This window comes from Micromesistius poutassou (genome assembly GCF_964030765.1).
Source record: "Micromesistius poutassou genome assembly, chromosome: 22".
Lineage (NCBI taxonomy): Eukaryota > Metazoa > Chordata > Actinopteri > Gadiformes > Gadidae > Micromesistius > Micromesistius poutassou.
In genome coordinates this window covers 11,868,173-11,889,647 of record NC_140292.1, presented here as the reverse complement: position 1 = coordinate 11,889,647, position 21,475 = coordinate 11,868,173, and the positions used below count along the sequence as shown (strand labels likewise).

Here is a 21,475-nt window from a genome sequence, read left to right as displayed (position 1 = left end):
TGGCGGCTGCTGGTCTTTCAAAGAGGGGAAGCTCATTTTCGGCCTACATCATATGAATTGTCAATTTATGTATATGTAAATTATGCTCTCTGTTCCTTTTCAAGGAAATGCTCATATACCAACTAGCTGTCTTTTCCAGTGACCAGTATCCTCTCAATGGCCAGCAGAGCTAGGCTGCTTAAACGGCCTTGGCCCATTGTGTTACGGGTGTAGGACTTGAGCCGCTTTAAACAGGAGAAGCTCCTTTCTACACCTGCAGATGTAGCTCCAATTGTTGCCACTAATGAAAACAGTTTGTAAAGCTGAGGCATTGCACTGTCCAACTCCATGTCTTTAAGGAACACCAAGAAATCACACAGCTTTCCCCTGTCACCCTGCAAGTCCTGATCTGAATACAGGACTTGAAGTTCAGACCTCAGGCTCCCTGAATCAAAGTGATGGCCAACTACCAAAATGATATTAAACTTGAACAAGGAAATGTGGGAATTATGTTAAACTGAAGCAAGGAATTGTGTGAATAAGTGTACGAAATGTACGATGAAAATTGTCTAGCAATTTCGCCAAGCAAATATCAAGAAATTGGTTGCAGTTCGTCTTTCGACTCGCTTGCAAAATCCACGATGGGACTGAGGAATGAAGACAGCTCCAGCGACTTTTTATAGTTCAAAATCGCTGTCAATCAAACGGCAACTCAGTCTTTTGCAGACCCTCCAAATTCACGCAGAAGCCCAGTGTCCAGGCCTCTGAAGAATAAGTCCCGCCTCCAAGGCTCCGGTTCCCTCGTTCAAATGTCTATGTGAAATAACATGGGGTTTATGAATGATCGTACATAACAAACTCTGTAGGTGGCGGAGAAGTAAAAGCTGCATCACGTTTTGAACTACACACATTTTCCATCTAGTTTCGACTGTGTTTTTGGATCGTCGGTGCCGTTAAAGAAATAAACGATTATTAATGCTACTTTAACGGCACCAAAAATCCAAAAACCCAGTTGAAACTAGATGAAAACGGTTGTAGTTGAAAACGTGACACAGCTTTTACTTCTCCACCACCTACAGAGTTTGTTATGTATGATCATTCATAAACCCCATGTTATTTCACATAGACATTTGACCGAGGGAACCGGGAGCCTCGGAGGCGGGACTTATTCTTCAGAGGTCTATTCACCCCAAGAGACGCTGAGCTTCCGTGGGAGGGACATAATTGCAGCATTATCAGATGTTCTATGCAGATGGAGACCATTAAGACACTGACACAGACCATAAAGACACTGACGCAGACCATAAAGACACTGACACAGACCATAAAGACCCTGAGGGACGATTAAGTAAAATTTGTATCGACTTCATCTTACCTGAGCAGTTAGAACTTTGGTTCCCAACAGTCACTAAATGGGTCCCGCCCAAATCAAACATTCTGTCTAGGAACTGTGGTCATTTTTGTCACAGGCCATGTCCATTTCGATGCCACGCCCTATCTGAAAATGTGTGGTTTGGCACCGCATGGCCGAAGGTGCCAATGGAAAAATGCAGTAAGTTGTATTTACTTGCTGAACACTTTTGGGAAAGTGATGTGGGCGAGGACAGGCTCACACATAAACAGTTCACCCCTAAAAGAGTTTGTCCCATACCAGCTCATCTTGTAGAGCCTCAACCCGTTGTGTCAGCCAACGTTGGAGAGAACACCACTTTGGTGAGGAAGAAAAACTCAAATGTATTATCAGAAAAATTAGGGACTTGAATGATACCATAGAAGTATTGTGAGGTTAAATGAGGGACTCCACTGATACCAGACATAGCAGTACTATGAGGTTTTTTATTGAAAAGCATTGAAGGCATTTCTACCACAAGATGAACATACAAAGTTAAATACAACACGTTTCACAATAATTATCACATGTTTATTTACATGTAGTTAAATCAGAAACCATATACTGATGCAGATTGTTATTGATTTAGTAATAAACTATTGATACTGCTATACTGAAACCCCAGAACACAGCTGTCCCTTTCATTCAGAACATTCTATATGTATTTACAAACCAGACAATCAACTGCCAGATTGCTGGACATGGCTGTCAAAAGAATAAAGAATAAACACTGGCCTTTGGAAGAAGACAACTTTGTAAGAAGGGATGGAAGAGATGTATAGTGAGTGAGCCATGATTGATTTGTATTTTATATAGAAACACTACAACATATTAAAGTTGAGTTTTAACTTGAATTCTGCGTTGAATAGCCACAAAGGTTCTTGTCACCAGTGATTTTGAGCGTAGTCCGCAAGAAATTGTTGACATATGTCTGCTAATCTTTATTGGATGTGTGTTTGAATGAACATATATGCAAACCTCAAATAGTCCATATTTTACATGCCGTTAATGATTTCCTCTTAGAGCCATAATGTTAATCTAGATAGATTTCTCTGTATAGTAAAAGTCTTGTGAAAACTTAAAAAATGTCCCTAATAACCAACGGAGCAAATTACACAATTTGCTACACATGCTCTCTGGACATGTCGGATTAAAGTGCCATGCACAGAGGACAGCTCTGTTAACAAGTGTATAAAGTACTGTGACCATAGCTCAATCAATGATGTCACAGGGTCAATTACAAAAAGGCACCACTTTGCCCGCAAGGGGCCGCAAAATCACATGTTAACAGCATTTACTGTGAAACCATGACTTAAATTCACTCCAAATAGCTTTAGGAGACTTATCTCATCGGCCCAGTGTGGCATGCCCCCGCAAATTGCTGGAAAAAGGGCAGTTGCTGGGGTTGAGGGTGCGTGGAGGCTATGAATACCTTTGGAGACTGCAAGCAGTCCAAGACCTTACAGTGTGATGTGAGGTACACATTTACACATTTTAAACATCCTGCTCCATTAAAAATGAACTGAAAGACACCAGGAGGACTCGGGCCTTCACCTGTCCCCGTGCCGTTTCACATTTCTGGAGAGGTGTTACTGCCATGGATTCTGAGGGCTACGCAGGTGACATAGAGCTTGCAGCATGCAGCTGTTTGACGGAGACATATAATTCAACCTGATCATTGTTCCCAGCTGTGTTGTGAGTGTGTACATTTCATCTGAGGTATAATGTTTGTGTTCCTTATTGCCGTCGATGCAGCAGCAAACTCGAGAGCAAGAGTTGGCTGTGATCACACCTTGCCAGCAGGTAAATAATGATGGCGACTGAAGCCAGACCATCATGGCTATTTTCAGTATATACCGTGTATATGCCCTTGAGATACACAGTAGCATATATATAGTGTAGAAAATTATCATTTGATCATATATCCTCATGTTTCCATCAACATTACACGGCCATGCTCAAATCTGTAGTATCCACACGCACGCTGTAGAGGTTGATCTGAGTAGATCTCCTTCCTCGTGGGGTGTGAGGGGCCCAGAAGACAAAGCTATCAATCTCCAAAGGCGTGGTTTTCTTGAGAAAGAAACCAGCTGGTTGTTCTCACCTCGTGTTTCCAACAGAGAGTGAGAACCTGTCATTTTCCATTTGGATTTACGTTAGCAATGTGCACAATCTTCTTTTCTCCAGATCTTCTTTGCTTTGATTGACCGTTTTTGACCAGACATCTTCAGAAGATATTTAGATGATTTTGTTAAGCTGTTGCAATGACTTCAACAACAGCTTCAGTCCAGTTACATTCTTCTGAAATGTATACTCACTTAGCATGTAACCAATACTTTTTATATACATTTGATCAAACATGGTAATTGATGATTAGAATTAGTTTCAACAGTTTGCATCACGACTATACATATGTTCATATTGGATTCACATTGTAATTGGAAATCGAGAGATAAACCTGCTCCAAAGAAGCATCAGAAAATGGGTAGATATTTAAGGTGAATAACCACACATCCGTTACAGCCCAACCAGACAAATGAAGCATCGCACCCCAGCTGGGATGGGGGTCAAAAGGGATGGGCACAACAGTTGAACTTTGGTTAAAGTGGGCCTATTCACAGATTGAATGAGTTTAGCATGATCCAAGATGTTTTTTTTCATGTTTCTATTATTTTCACAAATTTGTTTGTGTCTGTAGTACTTTCACTTCAAATTAAACTATTGAATAAATGCTACATTTTTGATATTTTCAAACATGTGCAAGCTTGTCTACCATTCTTGCTCAGCTACATTCTATAAAGAAGAAAAGAAACTCCACCCTGATGCAGATTGTGGATATAATGGTGTTTACACCCTAGGATCATGGCCTATTCAAGAGCACCTGTGAATACACCATGTGGTCCAAGATAGTTAACTTATCCTTTAACTTTAAGCTAATTAGTGTTTCTTGCAGAGACGTTCAGCAAAGAACAATCAACATCCAGTGACCCTTGACCCTTGTTGAATTTCATTTCCTGGTTTTAAGCACTTCCATCTGCAATATTGTAAACTCCCACAAGCAGCAACTAGAGGCTGCAGTGCTTTACCTCACATTTTGTCTCTCTCTCATTGAGTACATGTCCCTGTAAATCAGAGCATGCCTCTATTTGACTCAGTACATGTCCCTGTAAATCAGAGCATGCCTCTATTTGACTCAGTACATGTCCCTGTAAATCAGAGCATGCCTCTATTTGACTCAGTACATGTCCCTGTAAATCAGAGCATGCCTCTATTTGACTCAGTACATGTCCCTGTAAATCAGAGCATGCCTCTATTTGACTCAGTACATGTCCCTGTAAATCAGAGCATGCCTCTATTTGACTCAGTACATGTCCCTGTAAATCAGAGCATGCCTCTATTTGACTCAGTACATGTCCCTGTAAATCAGAGCATGCCTCTATTTGACTCAGTACATGTCCCTGTAAATCTCTTGCAGGAGCGGATGGAGGGACGTGTCCTCCGTCGTCTCGATGTCCTGCACCAACTGAGCGTGCTCAGTGACCAGCTCCCGCAGGTCAGCCAACTTCTGCAGCAGCTTGGGGAAGAGGAAGGCATTATCGCGGTGGTTGGCCACCAGGTGGAGCTGCAGAGCCTGCACGATGCTCTCCTGGAGCCGCTCCACCAGGGAGGCGTTCACTAACCCCGGACGATCTGAGGAGAGAAATGATGGAGGGAGTGAGAGTGAGAAACCAAAACAAATGGAATGGTTCAAGACTCCCTCTAGATGAATATGACAGCCCTGAATAAATTGTTAACTAAACTCAATTTCGGAAAATTGCTAGGCAGCATCTCAAAAATGTATGATGAATACATGAATTCCAAATTCCTCATACCCTCTCAAAATATGTATGGGGTTATGATTATCTAACAATGTTCTCTTTCTATCACATATTTACAAATTCATCACAGTTCTATTTCTTTCCTACAGAAAATATGTGTGCAATTGAACCGGAGAGCTCATAAAGTAATAAAGTAGAAACAGCAGACCACTCCTATGGAGGTCCTTTTCAACCTTTCACTAGAGGGCTCTGTAACATATAGACAGGAAATGGCCGCTGGCGTGCGGGCTGGTGCACCTCCGCAGCAGATGATGGCGGAGACGAACAGCGCCAGGTCGCTGTCGTCCAGCTGCAGGGCGTTGAAGCGCGTGGCGAACTGGAACTTGGGCTCCATCATGTCGCTGAAGGGCCGCCGCAGGCTCTTCAGGAACTCCCGCGTGATGAAGCCGCGGCCGCGCGCCACCAGCAGCCCGTCTTTGTTCATGCAGGAGGCCAGCAGGGTGAAGAGCGCCTCGTACACGCCGTACTTCAGCAGCGTCACCTGGGGAACACGGAGAACACACTGCTATTAATAACATGTATATCTATGTTCAACAATGTACCTGTTATACTGTTATAATAACGTGTATATCTATGTTCAACAATGTACCTGTTATACTGTTATAATAACGTGTATATCTATGTTCAACAATGTACCTGTTATACTGTTATAATAACATGTATATCTATGTTCAACAATGTACCTGTTATACTGTTATAATAACATGTATATCTATGTTCAACAATGTACCTGTTATACTGTTATAATAACATGTATATCTATGTTCAACAATGTACCTGTTATACTGTTATAATAACATGTATATCTATGTTCAACAATGTACCTGTTATACTGTTATAATAACGTGTATATCTATGTTCAACAATGTACCTGTTATACTGTTATAATAACGTGTATATCTATGTTCAACAATGTACCTGTTATACTGTTATAATAACATGTATATCTATGTTCAACAATGTACCTGTTATACTGTTATAATAACATGTATATCTATGTTCAACAATGTACCTGTTATACTGTTATAATAACATGTATATCTATGTTCAACAATGTACCTGTTATACTGTTATAATAACGTGTATATCTATGTTCAACAATGTACCTGTTATACTGTTATAATAACGTGTATATCTATGTTCAACAATGTACCTGTTATACTGTTATAATAACGTGTATATCTATGTTCAACAATGTACCTGTTATACTGTTATAATAACGTGTATATCTATGTTCAACAATGTACCTGTTATACTGTTATAATAACATGTATATCTATGTTCAACAATGTACCTGTTATACTGTTATAATAACGTGTATATCTATGTTCAACAATGTACCTGTTATACTGTTATAATAACGTGTATATCTATGTTCAAATAACCATTGACTCAAAGGCTTCTGCCAGAAAGAGCAGTTTGTCCACATAATGCCCAGGTGCAGTTTAAACATATTAATTAATGCTTGGGACTGCTTCGGCTTCAATTTGCAAGTTTGGCATAATGAGGAGATATAGTGTGCATCATCGTTTTGAAGGATGGCTTTTCAACAAAAGCTCAATATATTGAACCAACCCCAGCATCGACAGATGCTGAATAAAAGCTAGCAAAAACTACTGGAGGCATTTCCAAGGAAGCAGATATGATCGCTACTTGCACTTCACCACTTTGGGCTGGAATTGGGTATGTCTATATTGAAAGGAAGGTGCCTCAGGGGTGTCTAAACTGATTAGAAAAACAAATCTGATTACCAAACGTGACCTAAGGACCAATGCATTCTCTTAACTTAACACAAGCATGTTTAGAACCAAACTAAGGCCAAGACACCTTCCTTCCGATCACAAAATGCATACCTTGCTTGTATGCAGACAATCCTCGCAAGTATGGAATGAAATTAGGTTAAAAAGTAAGCAAAGTAAAAATGTGTGAATGTGTTAAAAATATTATAACTAATTTATTTAATTTGCAGTTAGACATCAAAAGTTTGCAGTTATAAACAAGGTTTTCAGTTACACATCAGGTTTGCAGTTACATAGCCATCTCTTTGTGGGTGAAAAAACATTTCACCCACAATAGAATAATAACTTTTTTTTTTTTATAGCACCTTTCAAGATACCCAAGGTCGCTTAACAAAAAAGGGAGGAGGGAAGAGGGGGGGGTTACAGGTCAAAGGACTTAGTGAATAGGAATGTTTTGATGTGTTTTTTAACCATGGGTAGGGATGGAGCAGAGCGGATGTGGAGTGGTAGGCTGTTCCGTAGTGTGGGAGCATTGGAAGAGAATTCCCTGTCTCCAAAGGTCCGCAATCTACTGCAGGGGACGGCCAGCAGGTCCTTGTCAGAGGACCGCACAGAGTGTGACTGAGTGTAGGGGTGGAGGAGATCTGTGAGGTATTGTGGTGAGAGTCCATGGAGAGATTTGTAGGTGAGCAGGAGAATTTTGCAGGTGATGCGTGACTTGACTGGTAACCAGTGGAGCTGTTGGAGGATGAGAGTGATGTGCTGCCAGGGCTGTGTGTGGGTGAGAACCCTGGCAGCTGAGTTGTGGACGCATTGCAGTCTGCTAAGGGCCTTGGTGGGCAGACAGGACACCGCTGCAATAGTCCAGAGCGGAGGTGATGAAGGCGTGGATGAGTGTCTCAGTTACTGTGTGAGTGAAGGCCGGAGTGGTGGGATGTTTCTGAGGTGGTAGAAGGCGGATTTGGTGATGTTCTTGAGTGGAGTCCAGGATGACGCCTAGGTTACGCACCTCAGGAGATGGGGAACTGGAGCAGCCATCCACAACCAGGGCCAGGTCTCCAACCTTCCTGAGCAGTGCTGCAGGGGCCACCACCATGAGCTCTGTCTTGTTGCTGTTTCGTTTGAGTAAGTTTGTGGTCATCCATGATTTACAGAACTCAATTTTATGTGTGAACAGCAAGTTTACAGGCACAAATCAAATCTACAAACAAAACTTACGGGTACAAAATGTTGTCCCACATGTGACTGTGCCTGAATAGCAAATGGGTATGTTGAGGTAAACATTATTCGACTTTCGAATGAGGAATATCATTTCAATATCCAATGCTCGTCACATAGTGAGAAATCCATGGACAGTTTGTACTACATTAGCAGTTCACTTGAACAAAATACCCTGGTCGTTTAAACATTCAATCATGTAGTCTAATGTTATGGTTTTGAAGCCTATTGCAATGATTTATAGCCAACATATGATATTGCAAGGACTGCAATACAGCTGGCGATATAGAGTAGAAAGGCAGTGAAAGCCATATAATGGAGGCCATAACGCTTCATACCAGGGTGGCGTGAGCTGGATACACAACAGGCATTCTGGTGTGACGTTTCACAGCTGTTACTTGCATATATTACGTGCTTCACATACTTGATAAAGATGGTCTCCTTGACATATCACATAGCACCTCATACATATTTACTACATCTACCATGTTTCCAAATATCCCTCAAGACATTTGAAGCTGGCTTGATCTTGATCCTCCGTAGAGAACGCAGCCACACTCCTGATCAGCCGAGGCAAATTATCATAACTCCACATGAGGAAAAGCAATACCTTGAGGTGGTGTAGAGTCACTTTAGCCTGGAAGTGTTTGTGATTGTATGCCTTTACTATAACGGTGCCTTTCCCAAAAACTGGTAACCAAACCTAACCCTCTCTTACCAGACCCCTATGTTGGCTGGGAGGTTGTAGTGAGGCCTGGTCCAATCTGAGTCACCACTCTGACGAAGAGATGACCACCTTCAGTCTGGTCAACCCGAACACCAGTTGATCGACTTGGGCCAATCAGTAATTGGACCAAACGTCAAGCATATAATGCACTATGTTTACAGGCACAGATAACTATTTCATAAAAATGAGGACATAAAAATATGAATAATCTGTACATATTTATTCTTGTTAGCATGTTTACACCTAACAAGAGTTATACCTTACCTTGAGTTTCCCTGTTTTGTACAAACAAATTAGTGGAATATACATTTTGGCCTGTAGCAATATTATGTTACTAAATTGGAAATCAATTATTATGAATCTCCCCAGAAATGACATTGCTCATCATTACGTCATTTTGACATGTGGATTCCAAGTAATTCAGGTTTTTTAGGGTAATTCAGGTTTTTCCTTAGTTACTAACTTACTAAATTCTTATTCCTTTCTTAGTTTTATGTCCTTGCGTTCTGATAAATGGGTTTCTTGTAATAATGCAATTTAGCATTTCATTTTTTTTAACAGAGAATATTTTCTTCCTTTTGATAGGATGGTTTAATCCATGGTTATCTAATGGTTATCTAATGGTTATCTAATCCATGGTTTAATCCAATCACTATGGTCAGTTCATTCATGTGGATAACAGTATCCAATCATTTTGACCGAGTTAACATGAATTTTCCAAATGTATATTTGTGTTTATAAAGCACCTTATGTGACTGCTTAGTTGTAAGAATTACATACAGTATAACATCCACCATTGCGGAGAATAAGAACACACAAATAGAACAAGAAACAAACAAACTTCCAAAATCCTGACTGTTCTAACAAACAGCCTCACAAGGACGGAGAGGTGTGAGCGGCCTCTCCAGGTTTGCACACAGTGCTGTTGCAACTGTAGCCTACGATGATAAGTGGCCTATGATATGGCCTACTGCCAAAGAGGGAAAAGGAAAAAAAATAAGCCCCTCAGCTGAGGAGAACCCATACTTAATGGATAACTTTAAATGGTAAACTCCATTACTCCTTACTATACTTACTATACTTATTATACTACTTATTACTTATTATAGTATTATCCTGTTGACAAACCTTTACATGTTATACGGTAACGTGATGATGTCACTAGGCTCTAGTAGATGAGTGCACCAAGTCAAGCGCACGTTGTTGCTGTGCTGCTTGTGTATTCATATGCTCTTCTGAATGTTGAATAAATACACCGTAAGGCTGAAGAGAATACTATTCGTTTTATTTATACTCCACCATGCCAGCGACGAGGAGTCACCTATCTACGCTTTACAATCGTATCATGTATTTATTTTTTAATCGCTACTCACAGTTCTGTGTGTCCTTTTTTCCTCAATGACCTTGATCACCACGGAGAATGCTCTTCAGATCTGCGTTGGTCATTAAGTTTGCTCTGTTTGATGTTGATGCCTCAGTCCTCAGTCAGTGAAGGTCATCATTCCGGAATCCAGGTGTATTTTCATCTTGGCAGGGAATGGCGATTGAGCTTTGATGTTATTCTCTTTTAAGTTATTGTCTTACTTGCTTGCGTTTCTTCTGGATATCTGACATGTAGTCCTGGTCAAAGAATATCTTCTGCCCGCTATATGGCACTCCTCCGCTATTGTTATTCCGGTGCGTCCATGCTTCCTGGATTACCGTTTCTTTGATTCTGTAGTGCAGAGACCTGGCGATGATGGACCTCGGGGGCTCGCTGGGTCTTTGGGTTTCATAGTCAGTGAGCGGTGTGCTCTCACTGTGTTTAGGTTCAGCTCTTCTGGCAGTGTCAGTGAGGTTTGGATGAGATCGGCTGTGAAACTCAGAGTGTCCTTGTTAGTTTCCTCATCTTCTTTCACCCCGTATATAAAAACGTTATTCCGTCTCGCTCTGGACTCTAGGTCTTCACATTTTGCTGACAGGCTGGCCAATAGTCAACCAATAGTCAACATGTCGGTGTCAACCACTCTATTTCATCCTAGACAAACCAGTAAAAACCACCAATGTTCAAAATACCGGAATTGTCCTTTAAAGCCATTTTAACCTGTTACGGTCTTTCGATTAGTGTTTACGTGTTAATGTTGACATTAACATGTTGACTCTATTTTGTCACACACCAGGGAATAGTGTAAGTGAAAGTGTATCCGACGAATTAAGTGTAAATATGGTGTTTAGGTCACCTGGTCGTTGAGGTCGAGGTGGAGGAAGCCAGGGATGTTCTTGGCGAACTCGGTCAGCTCTGTGACCGCCTCCACTGAGGCGCTCTGGCAGCAGAGGAACAGCCGTGCCTCTGCCTCGCCGGGCCCCTCCACCGGGAGCTCCTGCCCTGCCGTGAGGCCTCTGACTGGGCCGGGGCTAGGGCCCGCTGCCCCTCTCACCTCCAGGGTTTGCTCCGCCGCCTGGAAGGTCTCCATGTCGTGGATGACAAATGGCTGGAGAGGGATGGGAGAGGAAAGGAGGGAGAAGGAGAGGGGAGAGAGGTTGGAGGGTAAAGTGGAGAGGAAGAGGTGAAAGGAAGAGTGAAAAAGGAGAGGCAAGAGGAAAGAGAAAGGCAGAGAGAGGAGGAAAGAGGATGGTGGAGGAGGGGCAAAACACGTAAAGAGGAAAAAAGGAGGATCTTAGAGGAACTACATCTCAATATGAAATGTCATTTATTTGACCCATGTTCTTAACTGCTCTCCCCTCCCTCCCCTCTTACCGGTTGGCTGGCCTTGCCGGTCAGTATGAGTCTGGCCCTGTCCTTGTTCATGCTGAAGTTCCTCATGTAGGCCTGGTGGATCTGCTGCACCAGGACCTTGTGGTCGGGGGCCGTTAGGGTCTGCTCCTCCTCGCTCCTCCCTCCCATCCCAAATTCCACCTTCAACCTCTGTTTCTCCGACTGGGGAATGCGCCCGAAGCGGATGGCTGGAGGAGGAGAGTGGGGTGGATATGGAGAAGGGCTTAGCTCATCACTTGAATCAATCAGTCTTTGTGTCCCGATTACTGTCATAGCCCGGTTTACTAACTGCCAGGGAAACAGCAAAGCCAAACTACTAAATCCGCTTTTGAGTGTGGGGTGAATTAATGTCATATATTTATGTCCCACCCCCCTGGAAATACATGAACAAAAGCAGTGTCTACACATGCATTACATATACTTTACAGTGACAGGCCTTGGTTACAGAATCTGAATCTTTTTATTTGTCATTTTGTGTACAACGAATTTGTAGCTGCATCCAAGTATACACACAACATATAAATAGTAAAAAAGAGTAAAAAACACAAGGCAGTAGTGCAATGTACGCATAAAAATATAAAATAGATCATATGTACAGGTTTCTTTTACAATTATTGCACGATTGTCCGTGTGTGTGTGTGCGTTCGTGCATGCATGATGCTCTCGATGGTCGAGCGGTAGAAGGTCACCAGCAGCTTCTCACAGAGGTTACTGGTCCTGAGGACTCTCAGGTAGTGCAGACGCTGCTGTGCTTCTTGATGACCGCTGAGGTGTTTGCAGACCAGGAAAGGTGATCGGAGATCATGGTGCCCAGGAAGGTGATGGTGTTGAGGGGAGATGGATCCGTCCTGTGTTTCCTGAAGTCCAGGATGATTTCTTTGGTCTTTGTGGTGTTCAGAGGCAGGTTGTTTGTGCTGAGCACCACTCAGACAGTTTCAGGACTTCGTCCCTGTAGGCAGACTCTTCTCCCCCCTGTGATCACGGGGCTGGAAGCTGGATGGGGCTGGGGTGGTGTGGCTGCAGACTGTTGGGCAGGGGCCTCTGTATGTACGGACAGGTCCTGATGTTCAAAGACACTCCATTCAGTGTGCTGGAGACAGTGCTGTAGTTGAGGAAGCTCGTCTTCAGGTCGTGATGGTGCTTGGTCACCGGAGTCGTGCTTCTTCTTAGAGGTGTGTATGCGGGGGTAAGGAGCAGAGAGGTGGCTGACTGGCCTAAGTGTGGGAGTTGTATGGCTCTGCATGTTTAATGTTTGTGTAAATATGATCTAAAGTGTTTTCCCCTCTAGTAGCACAACTTACATGTTGGTAGAATTTTGGCAGGACAGACTTCAGGTTTTCCTGGTTAAAGTCTCCTGCAACAATGTGTACGCCGTCGGGGTGAGACCGCTGTAGCTTGTTTATTGTGTTAATAGCGAGCTAGTGTTTGCATCAGGTGGTATGTTAACAGCCGTGATTACCCTCTTCTTTTTCTTCAAATGGGACTTTTGTGAAAGATGCGCCAGATTAAACATAGTATATATGTATAAAATAGGTCTGTTTGCCAACGTTTAGTGCCTTGCTAAGGTAAGAATTTCCCATGCAGTTTTACAATAATGAAACTCTGCCACGAACGTCCTGACATAAAATCTCAAAGTAAAATGTATAGCAGCATAGGGCTGCCTTGGTTGTGTATTAAATAGGGCTGTCAAATTAACGTGTTCATTTCAATCACAGAAAAAATAACGCGTTCAATTTTTTTACGAGTCAAAACAAAGTATTGTATATTTTTTGCCTGAGATGCATTGCATCTAGAGTGAGAATAGAAATGTTTTTAATTTGATCTTAAAATGCACTGTATGTTAATGTTAATGAATGTTTTAAATAAAAGAGACATTGAACTTTAAAGTCTATTATGTCTATTGTTCATTGAATCACTCATTTGCCATAATTTATTTGAATTAAATTATTTTGAAATACTTTCTCAGCAAAATGTAAGTATGCGATTCATTTAGATTAATTAATCACAGAGCCTGTATTTAATTAGATTATTTTTTTGAATCGCTTGACAGCCCTAGTATTAAAATAAAATCACTCATCTCATACCTGGTCATGCCGTGAGCGTCTTTTTTTAAGGTAACTAAACGTGGGAAATTAAAGACAAGATCAGCGGTATGATTCATTGGCCCTATCTTGAATTGACTTTCTACACAGACGCATGTATTGTTGTTAGTTTGCACCCGGCGTAAAGCTGATTTTCCCCCGCAGCAACCAGGCGCCACTACACTTGCGCCTGGAGAGGCGTGTCGGCGAAAAGCAGAGGCGTGTTCCGGCACAAATTATACTAGGTGCTATTTTAGTGATCTAAAAAGCAATATTAATTTGGCGACTGGCAAATACCTGGTCTAAATGCACCAGCGCATAGAGCAGTTGGTGCTATTTTTACATGCCATGGCAGGTCGGAACTGCAACATAAGCTTACACACACGTAGGCTATACACAGCACAAACATGCAAACGATTAGCCTGATTGAAGTATTATGATGTCAAAGATTGTTCATATGTGTGAAACTGCATAGAAATAGCATGGGGATTGTGGAAAAAAATTTTTTTCCATGTAGGGCTGCATGAATGAACACTGTAGTAGGCTAATGCCATACGTTAAAATAATAATAACAATAATAAACTTGAGCAAAGTATATCCCAGACTTTCAAAACAAAATCTTGTTTGAGGGTAAATGATAAGGTTGTTTAAATTATTTTGGAAACAGCTGATACAGCAGTAAAAAGTTGTACTTTTAAATCAATGCATCTGCAAACACCGTACAGCAAACACATTTTCTTGACACAGACATCGTGTACAAGCCCATAACTTTTAGGATTGATGAGTATTTGATCGTGAGAAAACATAGTTTTACCATGAGTGAGTGTTTAAAAGAATGAATGAATGCGGGTGCGCGTGTGTGTGTGCGCCCATCTGTTTAAACACACGCAAACTAAACACGTAACACATAATACAGTCCATGGCGATGTATATAACTGGGGGACACATGCATATTATGAACACAAGTCGATAACGATAATGTATACAATACTGGTAACAAACAATGTTTGTTAATGTATTGCCGCATATCATTAAATAGACCCACAGTTGCGGCCACAGAACCGCATAACATATATGTGTTAAGTTCTCTTTGCCGAATTTACATGACGACTTTTTCTGAACTTTCTGAAGTTGTAGAATAAAATGCTATTCTATGTGTGGATTATGCCTAATATTTGGCCATAAACTGAGCCATTTGAAGTTTGAAATTCATGTGGTCATGCATCTGTCTCAGCGGAGACTGCAAACACACTGTCAAAATATCAACTTCAAATGTGCTGGCTCTTAAAGGAGATGGGATATGGAACTCTCATTAGTTTATTATTGCATGTTACGCCCAAAACACACTTAAGGGTAATTAAGCTACTTCAGACTAACCCATTTTAGATTTGCGTTGGGTGCAAGAGTAATTTATCCGCCGGTATAATGGAAACAGCGCCAGAGATCCGCCCACAAAGCTACTTGCGTTTCGCATTTCATACTTGTGTTTCAGACCGTTAAAATAGGGCCCTTAATGTGTCTTGCATTTTATACCTGCTAAGGGGACTGAGGAGAATCCTAGTGGGCTCCATGTAGGCATGGGGGGATGTTTCAATGACGTAGCTAGTTTTGCCCAGATTGACTACAGTTTGCCCAGATTACGTGACGTCCACACACCTAAGCAACCTGAGCACGATCTGATCTGGGACTGTCCAGACCTGACAGTTAATCCACCATAGAGTGATAGGATGACAAGAGTCACGTTGAATTGACAAGTGTAACCAAGGCTATATATTCACATAATCACATCTCACTATTTAAAGTTAGTGAGAATCAGATCAGAACTGAATTCAGAACCAGATTCAGAGCTGGTTGTATGCTCACCGTTGTGCGACATGCCCTCGCTGAGACACTTGTGGAAGCGGCAGTACTGGCACTTGTTGCGGTTCTTCTTGTGGATCCTGCATCGGAGCTCACACTTCTCGTACTCCAGCTTCAGGCGGATCGTTCTCCTGAAGAAACCCTAGGGGAGGAGGAGCAGTGTCAGGGCCAACCATCTCCTACTGCACCTGGAGGATACTGCTGAAGATCCCTGGAGATAGTGAACCTGGGCTCTGACGTCCTGACCCGTCCACCAACTGGCCAGAGCCAAGCTCAGCAGTACACTCTGCGGCCGGCGAATCGGTCCGTTAATCCAAGAAAGAAACCAGGACTGATTCCACCCCAACCGTCTCGCTCTTAGAACCCTCCAGACGAGATCCAAAAGGGTTGTTCAAACCATGGAGGACAGCTGGTGGAGCAAAAGGTTTTGCTCAATCCAGAGTGTTTCTGACTGCAACTATGTGCAGGTGTATCATGACTCCATCAAAGTCCTGTACACCCCGTATGACAGACACCATCCTACCTACCAGATGGCAGATCAGTTATGAATGCATGAAATACTCTATTCATTATAAAAACTATTCATTATATATGTATATGCACATCTTGTATTACCTATAATAGTCTAAGGGCGCTGCACTGTGGCTGCCCTGCGGTCTTTCGTCTCTGCACTTTTTTTTGTTTATTTGTTCGTCGTCGTGAGTGTTATATTGTTTGTATGTTTGGATTCGTCTAAACCCGCACTACACTAAAAGCAATCATGGACTTGGCTTATTGGTGTACGATCGGATTGCTTATACTGATTCTAAAACGCTGTCTCGCCCATGGACACAATCATGACCATGTTACTGGCGTGGCGGGTGACATCCAATACAGCAGAGAATTCCTCCTACTCGTTCGCGATCGCGCATCTACGGACCATGCAGCCGTAGTAAACTCCATACCAAACTATCTAAGGACTAAACCAAAGAAATGGTCTACCCGGACAAAACGCAAACGAGGATCAAAAGGGGGTACTCGGCGAAGACTGAGGAGACTGAAAAACAAACTTCCGCTGCCCGTCATGCTGCTCATCAATGCCCAGTCCCTAAAAGCGAAAACCGACGAGCTGACTGCAAATATCCGCTACCTGCACGAGTACCGGAGTGCCTGTGTCATGGCTATCACAGAGACATGGTTGGACAACAACAGCACGTCCAGCGAGGTGGGACCCCTCGGCTTCTCTGTGTTTAGAACTGACCGGGACCCTGCAATCACTGGGAAGACCCGTGGGGGCGGGGTCTGTCTTCTCATCCGGGATGAGTGGTGGTGAGAGAGAGTTTGTGTACCCCTGATATTGAACTGTTGTGTGTCTCCCTTCGGCCTTCCTATCTGCCCAGAGAATTCCCTCAGATATTCCTTACTGTCGTATACATACACCCTAAGGCAAAGTTTGACAGGGCACTGGACATTATCTTCAATCTCTCCCACAAGCTCGATTTACTGTCTCCTGATGCACGTTCATTTTAGGAGATTTTAATAATTGTTCTGTGAAAAAGTGTTTACGCACATATTATCAGTATGTGGACTGTCCCTCCAGGAAAAATAAGTTCTTAGATCTATGTTATGGAACTGTCAAAGATGCCTACTCTTCATCATTGCTCCCACCACTAGGGGCATCTGACCACAATGTGGTTTACCTAAGGCCTATATACCAGAGGCTCCTGCAGAGGGAGAAGCCCCAGGAACGCTCAATTAAAGTATGGAATAATGACAGTATAATGGCCCTGCAGGGTTGTTTTGATTTCACAAACTGGGACACTTTTAAATGCCCTGATATAAATGAACAGGTAGAAACAATAACTGACTACATCAATTTTTGTGTAGACACAGTCCTACCCATAAAAAACATTAAAATCTTTCCAAATGATAAACCCTGGATCTCCAACAAATTAAAGCATCTTATAATTGAGAAGAAAAAAGCATACTGGAATCAGGATGATACAGCCAAAAGGGACATACAGAGACAGATTAAAAGACAAATACAGCTGGATAAGTACTGTTACAGACAGAAGATTGAGGCAACCCTGGTGTCAGGCAACCCACGGGAGGCATGGCAGGGGATCAAAACCATGACCAATGTCCCACACAAGGGCAGAGGGAAACCTGCTCTGATCCTGCCTGGAGGTGAGGGACTGGAGAGGGCAAACCAGCTAAACAACTTCTTCTGTCGTTTTGAGAGTGGCAGCGATGCTGGGGCTGGTATCATGTTGCCCACTCCACCCTCTGCATCTGTCTTATACATCAGACAATCGGACGTCTTTCACCTTTTTAGCCGCTGTAACCCACGAAAAAGCCCTGGCCCTGACAATATCTGCGGCAATACCCTTAAACACTGTGCAGAACAGTTAGCCCCTGTGTTCACTGACATGTTTAACTCCTCCCTTAACCTCTGTACAGTCCCAATCTTGTGGAAAACATCTACAATTGTACCTGTGCCAAAACTGCCAAGACCCACAGAGTCTAATGACTTCCGACCAATAGCGCTGACATCACTGGTCATGAAGTGCTTGGAGTGTCTGGTAAAGAGGTACATTGTATTTCAAACCCACCATCTTATGGACCCCCTGCAATTTGCCTATCAAGCCTCCAGGGGGGTGGATGATGCAATTTTGACATTAATGCACCTTTTGCACACTCATCTTGAGAAACCTAAGACTCATGCTAAGATTCTATTTGTGTCATCTGCTTTTAATACCATGCAACCTAAGATTCTTGCAGATATTTTAGCTAGTGAATTTCATCTTAATGCAGGTATTATTTATTGGATCATGGACTTTCTTACTAGTAGAGTCCAGCGTGTCAAAATGGGCTCATCTCTGTCTGATGCGATGACAACATCCACAGGCTCTCCACAAGGATGTGTTTTATCTCCTTTATTATTTATTTTATACACAAACTCATGCACTAGCACTTTACAAAACAGGCACTTTATGAAATATGCAGACGACACAGCTCTAGTGAGTCTGCTACAGGATGGGGAGGTAGATCATGGGCCAGTTTTAGACTCCTTTTTAGAATGGTGCACTAGGTCACACTTAATTTTAAATTCCAATAAGACCAAGGAAATGCTAATAGATTTTAGAAAGTCACAGCAATCCACTGACACTTTCATCAATGGGGAGGCTATCCAGGTTGTTACAAACGACAAATACCTTGGCATTGTATTAGACAACAAACTCAAATGGGACTCATGGACTGACCTTTTGCACACTAAGGCTCAGCAAAGAATGTACTTTTTAAAGAAACTGCTTGTTTTTAATGTCAATAACAAAATGCTTCAAATGTTTTACACTGCTTTTATTGAAAGTGTTTGAACTTGCTGTTTTATTTGCTGGTTTGGAAATGCCACTGAGTCACAAAAAAAGGCAATCAGAAAAACAGTTACAACTGCTAGTAAGCTACTTGGGATGACACTGCCGAGCATTGAGGTCATTTATAAAGACAGACTGGTGAGAAAGGCCAATAACATTGTATGTGATTATACACACCCCCTGTCATGTTATTTTAAACTACCCCCATCTAGGCGTCGTTTCTGCCCACCCCTTATGACTAAGAACAGATCCAAATTCTCTTTTGTACCACAAGCTATAAAAGCCTTAAATCAGTAAATAAGCTATCTTATGTCCAGCTGGCCTGGCCATATCCAAGGGTATGTAGTGTATTGTAGTGTGTGTTGTATGTTCTCCATGTTATGTCTGTTGGTGTCTGATGTATGGACTACTTGCTGTCATATGTTTGTTGTCCTGTCATGAAGTGCCTGGCGACTGTGCCGCAAACCCAACTGCCCCACGGGGATAATAAATTTATCTACTACTACTACTGCTTTTGGAGTTGGGCTTTAACTTACATTTAATTAATAAATATGATAATCATTACAATGTTTTGGTGCGCCTCTGGCACTGCCCTATTCACAGCCTGTATACACAGTGAAGGGCACTGCCCTTTTCACAGCCTGTGTACACAGTGAAGGGCACTGCCCTACTCACGGCCTGTGTACACAGTGAAGGGCACTGCCCTACTCATGGCCTGTGTACACAGTGAAGGGCACTGGGTGAATGCCCTCAGGTACAGAACTGGCTTCTGACCTCCACATTGATCCCCTCTATTGTTTGTCCGGTCTTATTGGCTTGATCTGTAATCTGGTTCTAGTACTAGTGTAGTGTCCATAATAATGTTCAATGTTGTACACCGATATGTGAATTCACGGCTTCAGTCAGGTAGGGACCTGGTTGACAGACTCAGCCATCCGTGTACACACACTCAGTACGTTTACATGCACAGCTTAATCCGATTAAAGCCATAGTTTGTCTATGCTCCTCAATTGGACAACTGCAATTGTCCGACTATACATAGCGGTGAGTAAATCGATTCATTGGCCGAAGCATGTCATTCCCCGGTACGTTAGGTGGCGCTGTACCCATTTCAACTAGTGTTACTAGAGCCACTGGTTGACCTCTTTACGTCACCAGCAACAACAAACTCAGGCAGCTGTTCAGAATTTTATCCTAAACAATTTTTGTATCATAGGAGATCATAGGAGTCCATCTCGATGTTGATATGAGCAATTTAGTATACATACGTTTTAAACCATATCCTTTTGCATAGTTATTGGCTCCAAGGTTAAAACTAGGATCCTTTGCTTTTTTTGTGTTTTTCATAAAATTCTAAATGTCTGAAAATCTATCCAGACGGAAGTCATAGGTTCTTGAGGCAAAGTTGTTCAGCATGAGGAGACACATAAGTTGATCAAATTGAATAACTAATAACTAATAAATTGTGCCACCAACGGGCCAAATAGTGTCATTATTTTTCTGTGGCCATATTTAGTCATCAACTACAACTTTGCAAAGTTTCAAAAAATCCATGAGAGTGGTTTTGGCTGTGTAGGTGTTTTAGTCAGAATAATAACTACTAAATGCATTTCCTGCAGAAAATGCGTTGAGTGCTGTAGTGCAAAGTAAGTTTGAAATATGTTTTAGTAAAGCCACATAGTTTAAGACTTAAAGAAATGTTCAATGGCTTTAATCAAGTGAAGAGTCCAAATTGAGTTAACAATGTAAACATGGACACCATTTAAAATAAAATATTTGGTGGGAAACAAATAAAGTGAAGAGTTAAAGAAATAGCTAATGTGATCAAGTTTTAATACATTTCAAACGTGTGTGTGTGTGTGTGTGTGTGTGTGTGTGTGTGTGTGTGTGTGTGTGTGTGTGTGTGTGTATCCACAGCCATCAGAGTGGGTGAGTATGGCTAGTTTGAAATATGACCTGTTGTAGGCTATATTGTTTACAAAAAGGATATGAGCCTTGTTGTATATTGTTTAAAAATGAGGAGCAAAACATAACTGTCCATTAATAGCTTTGGCCTGTGAATAATTATTGAAGATATTAAGAAGGGTGAGTGAATGATGGGTCTGTGGAGACTATTGCCATATTTACCATTTGTACTATTATATACTGTACATACAGATTATACTATTTATATGACTAAATAATAACTTATTATTAGCCAATTTATTATTTGCAAGCATTTAAACCATGTTAAAGTCATTATGATCATCTGTGATTCAACGACGGATGAGTCTGGCTGGAGGAGTCAGACCCCAATATGACCCTCAGGCGGGGACATCGACGTCCATTCTCAAATCTCTTTCCTAATGAAGCCACTATAGAACTACCAAACAACAACGACTCTGTACACATCTTAAAAATCAGTACTATCGATTTTGGTACTGATTTGATGTGTACAGATGTTTGAAAAGTTGGTCAAATGGCACACCAGAGCAGTTTGCATAAAACCTGACATA

General features: G+C 42.0%; 1 protein-coding gene across 1 annotated transcript in view; it reads right to left on the bottom strand.

Moving 5' to 3' along the window:
- Positions 1 to 4,671: 4,671 nt before the first annotated feature.
- LOC311367395 (peroxisome proliferator-activated receptor alpha-like) overlaps positions 4,672 to 21,475 on the bottom strand; it is a 36,685-nt gene continuing 19,881 nt past the window's right edge. Inside the window, exons 4-8 of the mRNA XM_084486230.1 lie at positions 15,631 to 15,769; positions 11,669 to 11,874; positions 11,151 to 11,402; positions 5,485 to 5,728; positions 4,672 to 5,059 (exon numbers count right to left, since the gene is read on the bottom strand). Coding sequence (XP_084342356.1) covers positions 4,815 to 5,059; positions 5,485 to 5,728; positions 11,151 to 11,402; positions 11,669 to 11,874; positions 15,631 to 15,769 — 1,086 coding nt within the window. The 3' untranslated portion in view covers positions 4,672 to 4,814. The remainder of the gene's footprint in view (positions 5,060 to 5,484; positions 5,729 to 11,150; positions 11,403 to 11,668; positions 11,875 to 15,630; positions 15,770 to 21,475) is intronic.